General features: G+C 38.5%; 2 protein-coding genes across 7 annotated transcripts in view; one reads left to right on the forward strand and one right to left on the reverse strand.

The window, feature by feature from the left end:
* The window catches only part of UBAC2 (UBA domain containing 2), a 174021-nt gene that overhangs the window by 84369 nt on the left and 70005 nt on the right, over positions 1–19647 (forward strand). The gene's annotated exons all lie outside the window — the stretch shown is intronic.
* GPR183 (G protein-coupled receptor 183) lies at positions 2746–17633 on the reverse strand. Of its 2 annotated transcripts, XM_030313362.1 has the most exons (3): positions 17515–17633; positions 9491–9659; positions 2746–4389 (listed from the first exon to the last, which is right to left on the reverse strand). In XM_030313362.1, exon 3 carries the CDS (start codon positions 4372–4374, stop codon positions 3286–3288), a length of 1089 nt encoding a protein of 362 aa, XP_030169222.1. In that variant the 5' UTR covers positions 4375–4389; positions 9491–9659; positions 17515–17633; the 3' UTR covers positions 2746–3285. The 2 variants fall into 2 exon arrangements, with proteins under 2 accessions (XP_030169222.1, XP_030169215.1); XM_030313355.1 differs by lacking the exon at positions 9491–9659.

Raw genomic sequence — 19647 nt, forward strand, 5'->3', positions numbered from 1 at the left:
ATGTTTTTAACTTTGCAAAGAATAACAAATTACAATGGGCTAAAGAGTGATCAAAATAGACCATTTTAAAAACCAATTTAAGATCAGTGCTTCCCCTTTTAAAATTGTCTGGTACTTTTTACTGATTGGTAGGAGTCACTGCCCTTGCCTCTTGAAATATAAAATTATTTCCAAACAGAATGTATTCTGTATCTAGATTTAAATTGGCTTGTTGAGTAATCATCTCTATTTTTTAATATGCCTAATTTAAATTCAGAGTCTTAGAGGATCACTGTCTTCAATTACACATATGCTCTAGTATATATACTTTAGTACGTGTAATTAAGCATGTAAGGCATGTCTTTTCATTGAAAATTAAGAACTTCACAGATATTTCAGTAGAGCTTTAGAATTTTGTTGGTAATAGTACAAAACAGGTGCTATTCAGTTAGATGGATATTTGAGAATTTTTTGTGAGCCAGGCTGTATACCAGGTGCTGTGCACATAACAGATGGTATCCTTGTCTTCATGGAACTCACAGCCCAAACAAGTTTATAATCTACCTACTGCTGACTTTTTGTCCTATTTAGGAATTAGATGGTCTCCTGGCATATAATAAAACAGTTAAGCCTTCTAATACTTTTTCAGGGTCTGTGTGATGCAGTTCTGTCTACTTTGTGGCTAGGATATAGACTTAGGGTTACATTTCCAATGTTGCCTCTCATTTACCAGGTGCCTTTTCTGAACTTGGGTTTCTTTTTAAAGTCTGAGTGATACTATGTGCTCATCCTGTTTCACAGGAATATGAAAAGGAAGACGTAAAGTATGGACTGTTTTGTAAATTATTGAGCTTGTGACGTATAACCAATATTATTTCTAACATCTAACATTTACTATTCTATACCATCTATACTATTCTGTACTGTCATTGAAGAGTTGATGCATTTATACTGATTCAAACTAAATAGCTTTGAGGTTTTTTATTTTAAACTAACCAAATATCCTTTTAGGAAAAAAAATTATGGAAAGATAAATATGATTAGCTGCTGTAAAACTGTCAGCTTTCCTAGATGAGTTTTTCTAGTTCGAGATGATAATTTAAAGTTGTTAATAACATATCACCTGATTCATACAGAAAATACTTACAGGTTTGTGATTTTCAAACAATGTGTTGTATATAAGGCCACTCCTTTGTTCTGTAGCAGAATACAAAAATTATACAGCACTGTCCCTGTTCTCCAAGTTTACCTACTCCATGAGGGAAATAAATGTAAAGCCAACTAATAATACAAGACAGTGGAAGGGTGCCCAGAGGCCATGGGTAAACTATGGCTTCATGAATAAAATAGGCAATAAGGGCCTTTTGAAGGAGAGTGAATAGTTGAATTTGCCTGAGTACCAGTTTTTTTTTTTTTTTTTTTTTTTTTTTTTTTTTTAAGATTAGTTGGAGATAGGTTTAAAGTTTACCTTTTTGGCAGTATGACTACTGATTGGGGAAAATCATTTATATGGATTTGCGGTATATTTGAGGCAGGAAGCAGAAAACTAAACAGATAAAAGAGTGTGGTATTTCTTGGCTGAGTGACATAGATGTTTACTTCCTTGTTTGAAGGATCTTAAGATCCTCAGCACAGAGAGGACTTTCTCATCTGCTGCAAAGCTGCCCGTCGGCTCATACATAAGCTGGTCTGTGCTCAAATGTTGTCACAGAATTTGTGCACCATACAGACGCTCTGAAGTTAAGGAGGCTTTGTTTCAGGTTTTCCTTCAGTTGCTTTCATAATTGTTTTGGGATCCAATGCAAATGACCGTGGAAGTGCCACCTTGCATAACATGTAGTCTTCTGCTCTTTCTTACACTTCACGTTTGGAGGTTTATGTGTGGAGTGAGGAAAAGGCCCTCACATCCTGACTTCCATCCATGTTGTCTCACCTGTCTCCATCAGCTGTTACAAAGATCAGTGCCTTCTTTTAGTCAGAGGCTTCAAGGTCAGCAGCTCTTTGTGAAATTCACATAATACAAATCCGAAAGTACTCAGTAAATGGTGTAACCATAGAGATAAATTTTCTTACTGGATCAAAGTTGAAAATGAGTAAGATAAGAATTCAAAAGAAAAGATTTCCAGGATATAAAGCCTAATAAAAATTTTAAGCATGACTTATGATGTAGCATTTAATTTCTGTATGTTCCATTATCAAAATTGGTATCGTTACTAACATAAATACTGCATTGGGGCAACTTGAGGATTCAGTAAAACAAATTTGAGCCGGCAGACAGGGTGAATGCACTTGTAAAGGTCATGCTACTCATGCTCAGGTGTTTATGTGAGCAAATGTATAAGGTTGTAAAGAGTCCTGGGAGCTCTTCAAGTTTATAATTTTGTATTTCCCCCTATCTTATTTAGGCAAGCAGTAGCTATACCTCCTGCTGCTCATCCTTACCCTTTCTGGTAACCCAGACCATTGAAATGCAGAGGAGGGAACTACCAACGTATGAATAAAAGAGGAATGATCCCCTAAACCCAAGCATATTTGCAAGTTTTTTTATTCCCAACCAGAATTCAGCAAGTGGACACTCCTCTCAGTGTGTACCTCCACATAAAATCCTTGTCATATTCCTGAGCTGTGGACCCTTAGCTACTGGCTGCTTGGGAAGAGAGCTCAGTGCTCTCATCTGCGTCAGTCACCATCATTATAATGTTGCCATCCGAATCTATCCACTGCTAGTTCTGTTCTCTCCTTAAGTAAGCATTGAAAGACACACTCTTAATTTTGTAGCATCCTGCTCTTTATTCCAAAAGAGTTCTTTGAAACAAAATTTTATGACTCAGAACAAAAGAAAAGAAAATGCTGATATTATCAAGGAGATTAAAGTCTAAGATTGAAAGAAGTGTGGGTCAAAGAAATATGTTAACAAAAAGAAACATGTTACAATATTGACATTTTTACACTGGCAATATACATTCCTACAGTCTTTTTTTCTTTTGCCAAATTATTGGTAGGAAATACTGATGTTTAAATTTGTCATTAACATAAAAAGCTTTTTATACTGAGAGATATTAAAATAACCTCCCTTTTGGTATAGTATTTTATTTACACATTAGAACTTTGCTTTATGTTGTTTTCTTGAGTATAAAAAATAATATATACCAGTTTACTTCCAATTTGGAGGTAGGAGCTCATGCCCCATGAAAGGAATTTACAAGAATCCTAATTGGAAGTTGAACAATCGTTTTACTTTATAAGAAAAGTCCACCAAAGTTCTCATGCAGTCTCTTTGCTATAAACTCAAGATTTAATTCGTTTTTACTTTCCATTTAAAGACTTGGAATGTATCATTGTTTGAGTTTCTGTCATTTCACGTGAGTTTTCTTCAGGGGCTGACTTCACGGCACTGGAAATTGATACACTGACCTGACGCTTCAACATCTTCATAACCTTTCTCTTGTACCCTTTACATGCAAAGAAATATATGAAAGGGTCCATGCAGCAATTGAAGTTCATCAGACATACCGTAAAGTGCAGAGAAATCTGGAACGAATGTCTTTGGCTACATTCCAGTAAATCAGGAGACTGAAGCTTCTTAATCATGTGTTGAATAATTGCAACATGGTAAGGTGTGAAACAGAGAACAAACACAACAATTATAAAAATAATTGTGTTGAGAGCCTTTTTGTTTACACCAGATTTCTCAGTCAGTGGGTTTTGTTTGGCAGTTTTAAAGAGTTTGCAACAGATTTGAGAATAGCAGATGAGAATGACGAGGAGAGGGAGCACGTATCCTATGAAACACGCACCCAGCAGAATCCAGGGAAGAGATTTTGTTTCTTCAAAGTTCGGATACTCCATGCATGTAGTCCTTTCTTCCTCCTGCTTTGACATAGGTTTTATGAGCAGTGGGAGTGTTTGAGCGAATACTACAATCCAGACAAATATGCAAATGCCTTTTGCATGTTCAATTCTTTTCATCTTGTTGTATCGCAGAGGGTGCACCACAGCAAAGAACCGGTCAATGCTCAAGCAGGTCATGAAGTTCACACCTGCGTATGTGTTGATGTAAAACACGAGAGCAGTTATCCTACACAAGGCCTCACCCATTCTCCAGTCAAAGCCCAGTGCATAGTAGGCTATCCGTGTAGGCAAAGCAGTGGTAAAAAGTATGTCAGAAATCACCAGATTTGTTGAATATAGGGTGGTAGAGTTGATTTTTTTCCTGTTTTGAACAATAACAACCAAGGCTAGCACATTTCCCACAAGCCCGATTATGAAGACAATGCTGTAATGCAGAGGCATTAGTATCCTGGCTGTGTTGTGGTGTGAATAGAGGTCACAGTCACTTTCCTGAGTTGCTGCAGAGGGTGTAGTAAAATTGTTGTCCATTTTTGTATCCATCATTGGTGTTCAAAGTCTCTAGAGAGAACCAGGGAGAGTACTTTTAATTAGAAGTGCATTTAACTAAAAGTAATATAAACTGCCTTTTATAGATCAAACTTTTAAAATTTGTGAAAATTTATAGAATTTTTAAAAATCTGTGATATTTTACACAGTAAAGGAAACCATCAACAAAACCTTAAAAAGGTAACCTAGTAAACTGGAGGAGATATTTGCAAATGATATATCCAGTGAGGGGTTCGTATCCAAAATATATGAGGAACTTTTATGACTCAAAACAAAAATAATCTTGATTAAAAATGAGCAGAGTACCTGAATAGGCATTTTTCTAAAGAAGACCTACAAATGGCCGGCAGACACATGAAAAGATGTTCAACATCCCTAATCATCAGGGAAATGCAAATCAAAACCACAGTGAGGTATCACCTCACACCTGTCAGATGGCTAATATCAAAAAGACAAGAAATAACAAGTGTTGCCCTGGATGCAGAGAATAGGGAACCCTCTTGCATTGTTGGTGGGAATGTAAATTGGTTCAGCCACTGTGGAAAGCAGTATGGAGCTTCCTTAAAAAATTAAAAATAGAAATACCACATGATTCACTAATTTCACTACCGGGTATTTAAAGAAAACAAAAACACATATTCAGAGAGTTAATATGTACCATTTTAGCATTATTTGTAATAGTCAGGATATGGAAGCAACCCAAGTGTCCATTGGTAGGTCAGTAGATACCACACACACACACACACGCGCGCGCGCGCGCGAATATTACTCAGCCACAGAAAGGAGATCTTACCATTTGCAACAACGTGGATGGATCTAGAGGGTATTATGCTAAGTAAGACAGAGAAAGACAAATACCAGATGATTTCTCTTATACATGGAGTCTAAAAAGCAAAACAAACCAAAAAAAAAAGCAGGAACAGATCCATAAATACAGAGAATAAGCTGGTAGTTACCAGAGGAGAAATGAGTGGGAGGGAATAGGTGGACTAGATAAAGGGGATTATTAAGAAGCATACCTCCAGGGGCACCTGGGTGGCTCAGTTGGTTAAGCATCTGATTTCAGCTTAGGTCTTGATCTCACTGTGAGTTCAAGGCCCACATCAGGTTCTGTGCTGACAGCTCAGAACCTGGAGCCTGCTTCGGATTCTGTGTCTCCGTCTCTCACTACCCCTCCCCCACTCGCACTCTGTCTCTCCCTCTCAAAAATAAACATTAAAAAATTTTTTTAATTTTTTTCTTTAAAATAAAAGAAGCACCCCTCCAAAAGAAAAAAAAATCTATGAAATGTAATATGTTTACATATATAGTAACAAGAACAGAGAATAAAATTTATGTTTTTACTTACAATTTGGTGATTTTGGCAAAGCCCTGGCAAAGGAAATAAGAACCATCTAAATAGAGCAAGTGTATTTTTGTGATAAGAGGGAACATGCTAACTTTTTAGGCAGAAATTCCCTCCTGCCCCACCTTCTTTCAGAATCATTGTCTGGTTAAGAACAAAATCATGTGTGGCACCCCACATTTCAGATGGGAGCAAAACTTTGCTTTTAAATTGAACTTCAGTTGGATTTTTTTTTTTCTAAATGCATATCACTGCCAGGAAATGAAATCAGTCACACATTTATTTAGTGAAATACGAACTTACCACAGTGATCTGATTTGTGTTAACCTAAAAAGTATGAGAAACAGGCTAAGGCCTTGTTAGGAACTGAAAGTTAGGTTTTCTTTTAAAAAAGAAGAAGATGATGACCACGACAACCACGACAAAAACGATGAAAAAGAAAGAAAAAACTGAAGCCATTTCAGGGGAAATGTTAAGATTAATTCTGAACTAGATCGTTCCACAAGTATGCCACTGATGCTTGCAGTGTGCGTTCCTACGTTTTGCGTGCTTGTAAGCATTACACGTTGTGGTGTCTTGTGCTCTGCTTTATTCACCTCACGTGTTCATGGATCAGTGGCATCTATTTGTCATGTGTAGATCTTACGTAGACATTTTATAGATATTTCTGCAGTATTCCAGTGTGTTAGTGCATAATTTGCTTAGCTATTTCCTTGATGCATAGTTGGGTTATTTCCAATTCTTTTCTTGTTATAAATAATGTTAAGACGAAATTTAAAGTCCTGCGTTGAAAAGTAGAAAACAATAATAAAACTCCTTATAGGAGGCTGAGCTTTGATAAAACTTAGGAAGAGCAGAGTAGTAAATTCTGTGATGTTATCTTTAGAAGAAAAATGATACTCTGATAGGACTGTGTGCACAAATCTCATCTGAAAGTCACCAAAATTAAGGGAAAATGTCTGTATGTCTAGTGACGATGGTTTATGTTAAAAGAAAACAACTCTCTCCCTAGCCATATCAAAACACCAACTACTACTCTGACCGCTGTATTAAATGAACTGCATCTCTGCTAACTTACTTCTAACAGTCTTAAACAGTGATAGCAACAGACAGTGGAGGTTTTCAGAGCATTGCTCTAATGTTATAGGTGTGCGTTACATACAGTGTTGTTAGGTTAATTGTTAAAATATGGAAATACAACCTAAAGTAAAAGGGAACAAAACTGGAAGTAGTACTTTCTGTTAATCAAGAAAATATAGGAAAAGAGACTATGAGAAAGAAATATAAATAGATTGAACTCACCTATTAAAAGAGACTATTGGTTTGGATTTAAAAAAAAATCCAGCTGTATGCTGTTTAGAAGAGAGAGGGCTCAAAAAAGTGACTCAGAAAAGTTGAAAATAAAGATATGGGAAAACAAGTATCAGGAAAATCCCAACCAGTAGAAAGCTAGAGTTAGCAATACTAACATCAGAAAAAAACAGAATTGAAGGCAAATTCAATATTAATAGGGATGAACAGGGTCACTACAGAAGTTAAAAAGAGGAGTTCACCCAGAATATAAAAACAATTTTGAACTGTGGATGTAACAGCAAAATTTAAAGGAGAAATTGGAGATTTTAACACATCTTCATTAGAATATGTCAGATAAAGATTAAAGACTTAAAAGATTTACCCAGTGAGACTTCACAGAATTTGTGCTGAAGGTACATGAACATTTTTTGCAAGTTTGTATACTAGGTCATCACAGGACCTCAGAGCTTTTAGAAAATATGTTACCTAGCAGCTGACATTCCAGTGACTACAGTGCAACTAAATTAGAAATGAACAATGCAGAGATAAAGGATACATTTAGAATCTAAAAAAGTATGTTTCTAAGGAACTCGTGGGTTAAGAAATCACTATAGGATTTTGAAGCAGTTAGAACAAAATGACTAAAATACTATATGCCAAACAATGGGATGCAGCTGAAGTGTTAATCTAAGATAGATGTAGAGCCTTGAATGCATTTATTTTATTTGCAGATTTTTTATTTTGAAATAATTTTTATTTGAGTGTAATTAACGTAATGCTACATTAGTTTCAGGTGTACAGCATAGTGATTCAACATCTCTCTATATGCTTGTGAATGCATTTATTTTTTAATTGAATTTATTTAATTGAAAATAGATAAATATATAGTTCAGGAAGCTAGAAGAAAATTGTTTGCCCAAAGAAAGTAGAAGAAAGTAATAATAAAGATGATTACAGAAATTAATAAAATAGAAAACAAAACAAACACCTAATAAATAAGGAATTTCTGTTTTGTGCAGAAAAAAAAAAATAGAGTGATTCTTGAAAGGGAAATCATGGGAATTGCAATTGTGGAATGAAAGTAGAAAAACCTTATCCAGTGAGTTGAGAAAGGCTTCTTGTGAGAAGTAACTTTTCAAGAACTGAGACTAGACATGGAGAGGTGAAAATTTCAGGCAGGGCTTGTGACTTGGGAACAGATAGCAAGAACTTCTTTTATTTTTGTACTTTCTGTGAATTTTTTTTTCTGAAAACCTCAATGTGTATGCTTTATTTTGAGGAATATTTCTCAACAGGTTCGGGAAATGCTTCTAAAACAAATATTAGGTTAGAAATTCTCCATATGAATAAATGCCATTGTAGAGATTAGGAAAGTCACATTAACATAAGACTCAGAGAAGAATGTCCCATTGCTTGCCATGTTGTAAATGTGTGTCCAGCTTCTTTACTGAAGTGTGGCACTTGGTAGAGCCAGAAATGGCAGGGGTTTCAGAACATCTGATGCTCAAGAATATTTAACACAGTGTTAATTATAAAGATGCACATTTGCAAGCAAATCAAATGTCCATCATCAGGACATTGGCTAAATATTTTATGGTATAGCCATAGAGTGGAAATGACATTGTGGATGCCTGTTTCTTGACAGGGAATAATGTTCAGTAAGGAAAGCAGATTATACAACATGCCACTTTGGAGGAAAAGCAATTATGTATACATACATGTACACACATCTGCATGGATATGTATGCCAGGACATAATTTTGTATAAGTAACTTTTGAATTTTATCCATAAACTCTTAAACTTTTGTTCTTTTTAAAAAATATTTATTTATTTATTTTGAGACAGAGCAGGAGAGGGGCAGAGAGAAAGAGAGAATCTCAAACAGGCTCTGCACTGTCAGCACAGAGCCCAATGTGGGGCTCAACCTCATGAACCATGAGATCATGACCTGAGCAGAAATTAAGAGTTGGTTGCTCAACCAGCTGAGCCACCCAGGTGCCTGAATATGTGCTTAAATTTTTAATACTAAACATGAATTTAAATTTTTAATACTGAACATGAATTGACTATGAAATGAGTAAATAGGCAAATAACTTCATGTGAGGAAAAACATTTTTTTAATTCAGTTCTTTCAAAAATCTTTCATCTGACATACATTTCAAAGCTAGCCCTTTAGTGCCCTTCACTCAGATTGATGCATTAATTTTTATTAGGTGCCTACCTTTAAGTCCTATCTGGAAGAACACTTGTATTGACCCTTGTGGCTAAGTACTGCTGTCTGCTCCCTACTTGCCATATGAGGAAAGCAAGTGCCATAGAGCTTAAAAGTTCATGCTAGATCCTTCTCTCAGGTGACCTGGCTTCAGGTCTCCTACCCCGTCCAATTCTTGGCAAGGGCAGCTGGTTCATATTGCCCTTGAAAAACTGAGAGTTTGTGGTTTTGAAGTGGTCTAAGCTTTAAGAAGCATCTTTACCTGTAAATAGCCTGGGAACAAGGTGTCCCCTCCGCTGCAGAGCCAGGCAACTATCCTTCCTAAGGACAGTGAGGTCCCCACTTCTAGGACAGTGTAGATCCCTGATGGGGAGACTCTTGAGGAACCGCTTACTGCCCACCCTTGTCCTGAGTCAGTCAGAGAAAGACACCTGCACAGTGCAGACAAGTAAATGGGATGGCTCAGAAATGGTCTTTGGTAAAGATGAATCTAGGCTGTCTTGAAATCTTGTGATGTTTCAGTACCCTCTCGAAGGTTGATTCTGTTAATGGCACTAGTATGTTACCTTAGTTCTTGATTATATCTATCCTGGGCTATTCATGCTATAGTTTTAGTCATTTTTATCTTTTCCAAATTGAGAGAAATATTCTTTCATGTACTTGACTGTTATCCCATTCTTACCTGAATCAATCCCAGTTTATTATCATCATCCCTGAGATATTATTTTATATCCTCCTTTAATCATTGAGGACTCAAGATTACTTTCTTGAACCTTGACTTACTCCATTCTTTTATTCAGCAAAAATTGTTTTCAGTGCCTTCATATGCTAGGTCCTGAAATTACCGAGATGATATCTTTCAATATGGGAGGGCCTGAAACGGAAGGATGAATGTATGATGTTGGGAATGTGCTGTTATCTGAATGAGGGAGCATTGTCTCACTGTTGTTTAAAGGACTCCTACTCACACATACTAGGGTTCTGCTTGCTCTTTGGATTACTGTGTTCCTTACCAACCTTTGGATTGCCAGTTGTTCTTTTAATCATTTTTTCAGGTATAACTAACTTCCTCTCACCCTCCCTTCCTCCTTTTCTTCCTTTATCTGTTTATTTTTTAATACATTTTAAGTATTTTACAGTTTTTAAAATAAGTTCATCTTTTTTTTTTTTTTTTTTTAAGTTAGCTCTATGCCCAACATGGGGCCTGAACTCATGACCCTGAGATCAAGAGTTGCATGCTCTACTAACTGAGCCAGCCAGGCACCCCTTAAGTATTTTACATTTTTATAATCTTTAGACGACAGCTCTGTCATGTTATTAGGATAAATATACTGAGTTGTACTTGCAGGTACTATGACTTATCATTTCACTGCCTAGAGAAAAACACGAAGTGTTTGTTCTTCATCTTTTTTCCTTAGAATACTTTTATCTATAAGAATTCTAATTCCCTTATAATGCTTTCTAATGACAAGGTATGTGTGGCCACTAAACTGTCCTTAGTGCCCCACACCCGGAGGAACATGAATGAGGACTGAAGCCTTTGCCCTGTGGGCACAGTTAGTAACTGGGCTGCATGGAGCGTGGGGGCCACATTCAGATTCCACCTGAGGAACCCACTTACCTCCTGACAGCTGGCTGCAGCCACCCTGGCAGCCATCTGCACCAGTTCTCTTACCAGTTATGTCACTGAGCAAAGGGGTCTATCCCAGTTTTGTCTCTGTAACGCAGTAATGATAACTCTACTGCCAATCTAACATATGCAAAACAGCAAGCTCTCCCGTAGCAAAATATCCTCCACCGTATTTTTACTTATATTTTCGGAAGTGGGTCTGTGTGTGTTCTCTAGAGTTGATTTCATTGCTGCTAGAGTAGCTAACATATCTTAAGACATTATCTCATTTTTGCATAACCGGACGTGTTGACATGAACTGACAAGTTCTTTCTAGCCACAGAAAGGAAAATAAAAGGCTCCCCCCAAAAAAACTCATCTATTAGTATTTAAGAAAATTGAGCGCTAATGTAATTTGTTCCTGGAAATATTTGCCCTGGCTACTGACTTGGAGGCATTTGTGATTGTTCACAGACTGCGGTCCCAATTTACTTGCTTGGATAATTATTTTCTTAGATTTTATTTGTGGCAGAAACAAAATAAAACCTTCACTGTACTTGTAGATTTAGTGTGAACTAGAATATTGGCTTTTAGTTTTTGCTTTAAGATTCTGAAATGTCACCTTTACCCCTAATATTTATTCACTTAATAAGCATCAACAGCCTTAAATGAAAAGGAGTTAAACTTTTAGTAATTTTGTTTAAAGTTAGGCCTTAGCAATGGATTGAATGGCTCAAGTCATGTGAAATGATAAGCTGTAAGAGGTGACTTCTCTATAAGGCCAAGTCTGCTGAAGACCATGTTTACACTTCAAGACGGTCTGACTCAAAGTGCCCATGGTGGCATGCACCAAAAAGGAAGTTCTAGGAGCGCACTTTCAAAAATAAGAGCCGAAGGGGCGCCTGGGTGGCTCAGTTGGTTGAGCGTCCGACTTTGGCTCAGGTCATGATCTCACAGTTCGTGGGTTCGAGCCCCACATCAGGCTCTGTGCTGACAGCTCAGAGCTTGAGCCTGTTTCAGATTCTGTGTCTCCCTCTCTGCCCCTCCCCTGTTCATGCTCTGTCTCTGTCTCAAGAATACATAAACATTAAAAAATTAAAAAAAAATAAGAGCCGCAGAAATGTGGACTTAGAGATGTGAATTGTATTTGCATATTATTAAATGAGGAGTATTGATTGATCTGATTCTTTCTCTGATTTCTCTGGAGACACTGTCCTTTGGCTGTATTGTTGAGGAGAGGTAAGGTTGAGGGGAAGTTTCTGGAGTGGGAAAAAATGAAATCAATGAGAAAGGAGGGGGCAGGCGAAAGCTTGGGTTCAGTAGAAGAGCAAGAATTCGGTGTGCTGAGGAACCAGGCAAGCACAGATGTATCACGATAGCAGGCAGAAGCTGGTCGGTGCCCTTGAGAGGAAACCTACTCCACGGAAGAAAGGAATCGTTGCTTCTTCCCCTGGTTACCTAGCTTTATGAGTATTTGTCAGTTACTTGAAAAAAACCTTGCTCTGACTCACACAGGGACTTCTAAGTTCGGTCCAGTGTCGCACATGTCATGGCCTACCACTCAACCAGTGATTTTTTGCCCACCTTCTTTTTAGTTGGCTAAACAACCATCACCTGGGCAGTTGTGTGGGCCATTTGCCCATAAAGGGGGCAGGTGGGAAACATTAATTCCTAATTGTGGGAAAGAAACCTGAGGCACAGCCGGGTTGTGACCAGCACTGGCACAGCCTCTCTTCACTCCATTGGCAGAGTCAGGTTGTGAGTTCCAGTAAGCTGCCACTCGGCTATTTGTTTCACAGTCAGTATGCGCCCCAGTTCACTTAGTGAAATAAGTCTTTCTACACTGTCAGGTGATTTTTTTTTCCCCAGCCAGCTTTGAGTCCTAAGTTGATGGCTCACTATGTCTATGGTCAGGATTCATTTTTGGAAGGATATAAGGAACGTTGTCCAGGAAGGTGGGACACTGATAGCTGCCTGAACTTTCTCAGGATAGAATCTCACACCTGCCAGAGTGTTTATGTTCAGAGTGCGGTTGTCTGTGGTCGTCTGCGGTTGGCCTGTCTGAGGGGACCTCCCTACCCTGCCTCTGGGTTTGTGGAAGTGTGACCCTCCTGCTGACCCCATGGCACAGGCTGCTTCTGACCACCTCTCAGTAGGTCTGCAGAGGGTCACTTACAGGACAGTGGACAGAGAACTACTTCTTTGCTTTTTTTTTTTTTTTTTTTTAATTTTAGAGAGAGGGGGAGTGTGTGAGCAGGGGTGAGGGGCAGTGAGAGGGAGGGAGGGAGGAAGGGAGAGAGATCCTAGGCAGGCCCCAAGCTGAGTCTGGGGCTTGCGGCACTTGATCCCACCACCCTAGTGTTGTGATATGAGCCGAAATCAGGAGTCAGACACTGAACCTACTAAGCCACCCAGGTGCCCTGAGAACCTCTTGAAGACAGAAAAAACAAAAACCAAAAAAATGTGTTCGCCAGTTTGTAGTTTACTTTTAGTGCCTCTGCAGCATCCTGACCTAATAGGCACTGACTGAGGAAGACCACGTCGCCTTCCATAAACACATGCATTGGCATTGATGCAAAGGTGAAAGGGGCCTGACATTTGAATTACTTGATTAAACACCTACTTGCACATTTAGGGTTTCATATATTCCAGCTATTTTTCTTTCCCCTTTCACTGATTTTCTTTGTGTGGCTTTTGGCAGCTTTAACAAACTGTGAGTAGGTTGATGTGAAAGTTACCAACATGAACACAAAGGAGGTGGTAATACTAAAGACAGGAGTTACATCACATAATGTTTAGGAACTGTAAGAAAACAGAATCCCGCTATAATATGCATTTCAGTGAGGAAGAAAATACTGTGTTTCCATGTGGCATGATTTGACCTATAAGTACAATAACTGGATAATATAAAAAGATTCTTTTTAAAAAAATTTTTTTTAATGTTTACTTATTTTTGAGAGATAGAGACAGAGTGCGAGCAGGGGAGGGGCAGAGAAAGAGAGACACAGAATCCGAAGCAGGCTCCAGGCTCCAAGCTCTCAGCACAGAGCCTGATGCAGGGCTCGAACTCACGAACTATGAGATCATGACCTGAGCCGAACTCGGACACTTACTGACTGAGCCACCCAGGCGCCCCATAAAAAGATTCTTTGTAGTAAAGATCTCAGTCTGTGTTATCTTTATGTGCCTTTTCTCCTTAAAGTTCAAGGGAGTTTCAGGTTTTGTTTTTTGACTCATTTCATGGAAATTAGTCAGAAACATTAAATATCCTTATTTTGTGGATAAGCAGAATTCCAGAGAGATTCGATCATTTGCTCAGGGTCCTCCATCAGTATAGGTACCAAGTCAGGAGTCACAAAGGTGTCTGGGACTCCATGCCGTCCCTCACTTGCTAACTCCTATCAAGTCAGCGGTTCCTGTGCCTGCAGCCTCCTGACTGTCTCCCACACTCGGCCTCGCCTCTACACCATGTGTTTGTCGGTCCATCTGCCTGTCTGTATACTACTCTCACTCCCACTGCCTGCCTTCAGGCCTCTCTCCCATCTCTCTGGAGCTCCTGCCACACCTTTCACAGTGCCTTTCAAATGCCGCACGTTGAACCCTGGGCTGATGGGAAGCTCTCTGACTCCTGTGGCTGGGCTCTGCCTTACTCTTCAGCTGGCTCTCTGGCCATCTTCTCCCTGTGATGCCGTGGCTCCAGCTTTCCTAAATTATGTGCAGTTTTTTGACGTTCTGTGTTCTGTCACAACTCTGTGCCTTTCTGGCGCTTTTCCTTCTTTCGGACGCCTCCTCTTCTTTGTCCTGTATCTTCAGCTCTTACTTTCCTTCAAGACTTAGTTCAGAGTCCGCTGTGCCTGGAAGCTTCCCTGATCTTATCCTGTCCTGCTCTGTTGGAGCACCCTCCAGAAAGACAGCGTGCAGTGTCCTCGTGAGGGCACTGTGTTCTTTACTAGCACCTGTATTGTTGAGTTTATTTTTTCTGTTTCCCACCAGCCTGTGGAGTCCTGTGCGTGGGAACTGTGTTAATTTTGTTTATCTCCAGCTGACCCATGACTGAGGCACAATAGACACCCACTAAAGAATGACAGAGTCCCAGCTTTCTAGATCCTTAGGCAAAGGCTCTTTATCAGAGTTCTTGATTAGTAGTAGGAACCAGTATCATTAAGCGCAGACTCTCTTCCAGGCACTGTTCTGGGCACTCTACGTATATTCACTCACTGAATCATCATAGAACTTTCACAAACCCATGTCCAGTGGTGAAACTAAGACACAGAGCACTTTCATGACTTGTCTTAAAGACATAGCTGTTAAATGTCAGGATTCAATCCTGGCAGTTTGGCTCCTAAAATCATATTTCGTGCAAAGTGTTTTATCCCTGGCTCCTGTTACCAAATCGATCTGATGTTACTGGTAGAAAACAGGTTAAAAATAGGAAAACATCTCAAAAGTTTAACATGTACCAACTCATCCTGTCTGAACTAGAGAGAAGAGAACTGGGGAGCTGGAAGGAGGGAGAGGAGGAGGGAAATATGCTGATTTAAATAAAGGCACTCATTAATTTACTTATATTTTAAAGTAAGTAAAAGGTTTTACAGATGAATTTAAATTTTACTATTTTTAACAATATTTCCATAAAACAATTTAGACTGAAAGAAAATGGTGACTACCTAGGATAGCTTTGATGCTATTAATTTATATTTATGCTACTTTTTAGGTGTTTGTAGACTTTTAACAAAATATTTTTTATTCTTTGAGCTTTCAAGATACCACAAGGATCTTTGTTAACTCTACAGTTTTCAGATGGTTTTCACGTGCATTATCTCATCTGATGTTGAAGCCCTGGGCTTTACAGATTTCTTGGAAAGCTCAGGAACTACATGGGCTGGAAGGACTTGCACACCGTTAGCACACTCCATGCTCTGTGGCCTTGAACCCTGCAGTAGGCCCTTACCCGTGGCAGGGAGGGAGGCATTACTTGTAAACTCCTCTGCTGGGTGGGAAGCTCTTTTTTTAAAATGCACTCTTCTTAAGGATGATGGCTTTCTCCCCTACAACATTTTACACCATAGAGTGTTTCAGAACCATCCTACAATAGATACCTAGTAAATGTCTGTGGATTTCTTAAGCGAAGGAAAGTCATATAGTGATCTGAGGTAGTGTTTATTCTAGTAAATGATTGATCATGTTACTAATAAGTTCTTGGAAGCCAGTTAAAGTAATTTATAAGAGGCATTCCCACCCCCACCCCTATACCGGCCCCACCTCATGAAAGGTGAGCCAGTGAGTGAGCAGGCTTTGTGCAGCAGTGTGTTCTTTGTAGCGTTATGTCTCCAAAGTATGATTGAGTCCTGGGGAGAAAGCATGAGCTGAAGTAGTAGCAGAAGTGGATCCAGACAGCAAGCACAGATAGATGTTTACCCTCCATAGACTCAGTCTTTATGTAAAATATTCTGTGAAGATCTGCAAATAAGTGTAAGAAAAGTAATTCTCACAAAATGATAGGGCAAGGAAACTTACTGGATTCATCCTTTGGTAGTTTAATGGGTAGAGGGAGGAGAGAATGATAGCAGACAGTGTTCTGGCACTTACCTATGACAGCCAATGTGACAAGGATTTGGCAGTATTACTACTCCCGCGAGGCCACACAGTTTAGGAATAATCGAACCCAGGTCTAAGCCTGATTCCAGAGCCCATGCCCTGAACCAATGCCCTGTATTGTACTTGGACTGATACCCCCTAGAGCTCCCAGACACGCCTTCCTTTAGAGGAACTCTCCTCATAGCTTACATTTTGCCAAGAATTTCTGTTACTTCCATTCCCACCCTGGACATAAATGTTGCAAATCATTACATGTACTTCATTGTTTTGTGACATTTTTTTAGGCATATGGAAATTCTAGAAAAAATAGACCTGTTTAGCTTTAGTGATCATCAAATAAATATAAAGCAAGCAACAGATTCATTTTACACTTAACAAATTAATTGTTTATATTTAGAATTAAAATACTCGTGTTGGCTAAGAAGCAGTGAAGCCCAAACTGTCACTGGTTGGTGGGGAGGGGGGTGGGCAGCAAATTGGTAAAATATTTTTGTAAACCAAAGACTACCAGTTTATATATAAAGCTTTAGAAACATTTATACCCTTTGCCTAATGAATTCTAGTATTGGCACTCTGTCTGGAAAAATACTAGAAAGTATAGAAGTAATAGTGTATAGAAAAGACCTTTAGGTATATAAACATGGTCAAATAGTAGAATGTGACAACTTTTTTTTGTTTCAAATTGTGCTAAATAACTTCTATACACATGCATTTAAGTGTAGGAATACTCCATTTTAAAATAATTTTGTTCCTTTCCCTTCATACTAAAGTACCCTGAAATATTGGCATTATTTGCTGACTTACACTTGATGCTGTTTTCTGTAACTGTGAGTTCACACAGAAGTACAAAGTAAGCCCCGTGTTTTGGCACAGATTTCAGTCATGGTCCCTTGTTCTCACCTACCTCGGTATTAGCTAATTAGAACTGCCAGTCAGCGGAGACTAAACTATATTGATACGATTTTTGTTAGAAATATTTATAGTTGTCATTGAATAGATTGTTTTCTTTACTTTATACCTTAATTAGGCTTTTAAAGTTTTACAAAATATTTAAAAGAAATGAAATATCTAGTACTCACCTCTCGGTGACTTGTTGGGACCTCTGTGCGGTAGCAGTCCGTGTTTGCCCAACTGAAGTAGGTTACTTTGGCATGTTGCTTGAGAGATTATGCAGACATCCTTTTATGGTGGTGGCTTTTTTTGTCACGCTGTGACTGAGCATAGCAATGATTAGTTACCCTCATATATGCGTGTGCACTTTTTTTTTTTAAATGGGAAGTGAAATTTTTCTGTTAGTGATTTTTTTTTTACCAGTTATCCAAAAACCCCTAGGAATTTATGCATTGCTAATATCTGTGGGACTGTATAAGTTTTTTAAATAAAGATTTAAATCAGTATTAAAAAAAATTCTTTGAAAGGAAGACTAAAGCAATAAACCTTAACCAGAAAAAAAAAAAAAGATAATTACTGATGATTTTGTATCTAGATTCTGTGTAAAAGTATGAGTTTTTAATGCTTTAAAGAAAAAAACATCAACTGTGACAGTTTTGTCTACCTGGAAACTTGATGCAGAGAGCAGTTTACTCATTCTCTATCTTAATGAGAAAGAAACAAATGTTTCTGTGGTGAGTGGGAGAACGATGCTCTTTTGCATTGTACAGGGACAGGTGGATGTTTTCAGGCAGGAGCCCAGCTGACAGGATTGGTGACTGCATGGACACATGGATGACAAGCGAAGAGTTGAAGGGGGACATCTTACAGCTGATAGCCCTGTCCTTTACAGAGGATGGAGACCTGTGCTATTCACCTTTCAGTTCTAGGTGGCTCAGTTTAAACCAGCATTAGCTATCCAAATGCAGCTTCTGTGTAGGCTAATGAATAGCAGTGTAGTGGTCAGAATGAGAGAGGTGATAGTTATACTTACCCAGAACTGACCTGGCCATTCCCAGTCAGTTCTGCGTGCTGCATTTTACGAAGGGCATAGATGACCATGTGATAGGGCTGGTAAGGGGTCTGGATCCCAGGTCTTAGGAGAAATGATTGAATACACCGAGAATGTTTAGGCTTGGCCAAGATGTGATCATCTTCCTCATGCATTGGAAGCTGTCCCATAGAGAAGGATTTAGTTGTGTATGTCAGTCCTCCCAACTCCAGAGAATAGAAAGAAGGCCAGTAAGAGGAAGCCACTAGAGACAGCTTTCAAGTCAAAATATGAAGGTAGTTCCCAAAAGTTAGGGGCATAAAAAAAAAAAAAATGGAAGAGGCTCTTTCTTATTTAGGTGCCTACATAAACTGGTTGACTGTCTTGAGGGATGACACAGAGAGAATTGAATCATTTGGTAGGAATTTGTAACTCTGACTTCACATCTTCCACTCCAGAATCTGTCAGAAGGGCCAAGGGGCTTCAGCCCCTCAGTGGTATCATTCCATCTAGAAGCTTACTAGGTTCTTCTAAGCTCTAAAATGCTGGAGATGTCGAACACTGTCAAACAGAAGAGCAACAACTTACCCAATTCTTTGTGCCTCCACCTCACTGTCTGTAAAATAAAGGTACTGAAGTAAATGATCGCCAAGATAATTCCTAGTACAAAAATCCTGAGGGGGTAATATAGGTATTTTATGATTTGGTGATAAATATGATAAAATATTCTAGAATTAATTTATTTAAAACTTGGATTGAAGAATATTTGAAGAAGACAGTGTTGAGAAGCTTCTCGATTTGTTGAAAGAACATCCTGGTGCGGTGTTTTGGTTTTTAATTTTTGAAAGAGTTTTTATTAAGTAAAGCATTGTTATATGATGAAGAACTCAACTAGGTAAAGTAAATGTTTTAGCGAACTGGATCTACCTCTATTTGGTATTAGAGTGTTTGAATATATAAAGAAAAGGGTGCAGGCTGATTGTCCTGTGAGATGCTGTGAGGGTTTAGCGTGCGTTAACTTCATGAGCCCACAAACCTTATTTTTATTGGTATTGAAAGTTACCAGGATTTCTTTTGTTGTACTATAAAAGTGCAGTCAATGTACTTTTCTGTAGAAGAGATAAGATGGACATTTGTGACCTGAACTGTTTTTTATGATTTTCTTCTTTCAAGTACAATTGTGAGTATGCAATAGATAATAAATATTAGTGACATCAGTTGAAATAGTGAATGAATGAATTATAGCCTGTTTTCCTCTTTTCTTTACTTCACCTTCATATGTTTAAGTCAG

The sequence above is a fragment of the Lynx canadensis genome, chromosome A1 (assembly GCF_007474595.2).
Source record: "Lynx canadensis isolate LIC74 chromosome A1, mLynCan4.pri.v2, whole genome shotgun sequence".
Taxonomy (NCBI): domain Eukaryota; kingdom Metazoa; phylum Chordata; class Mammalia; order Carnivora; family Felidae; genus Lynx; species Lynx canadensis.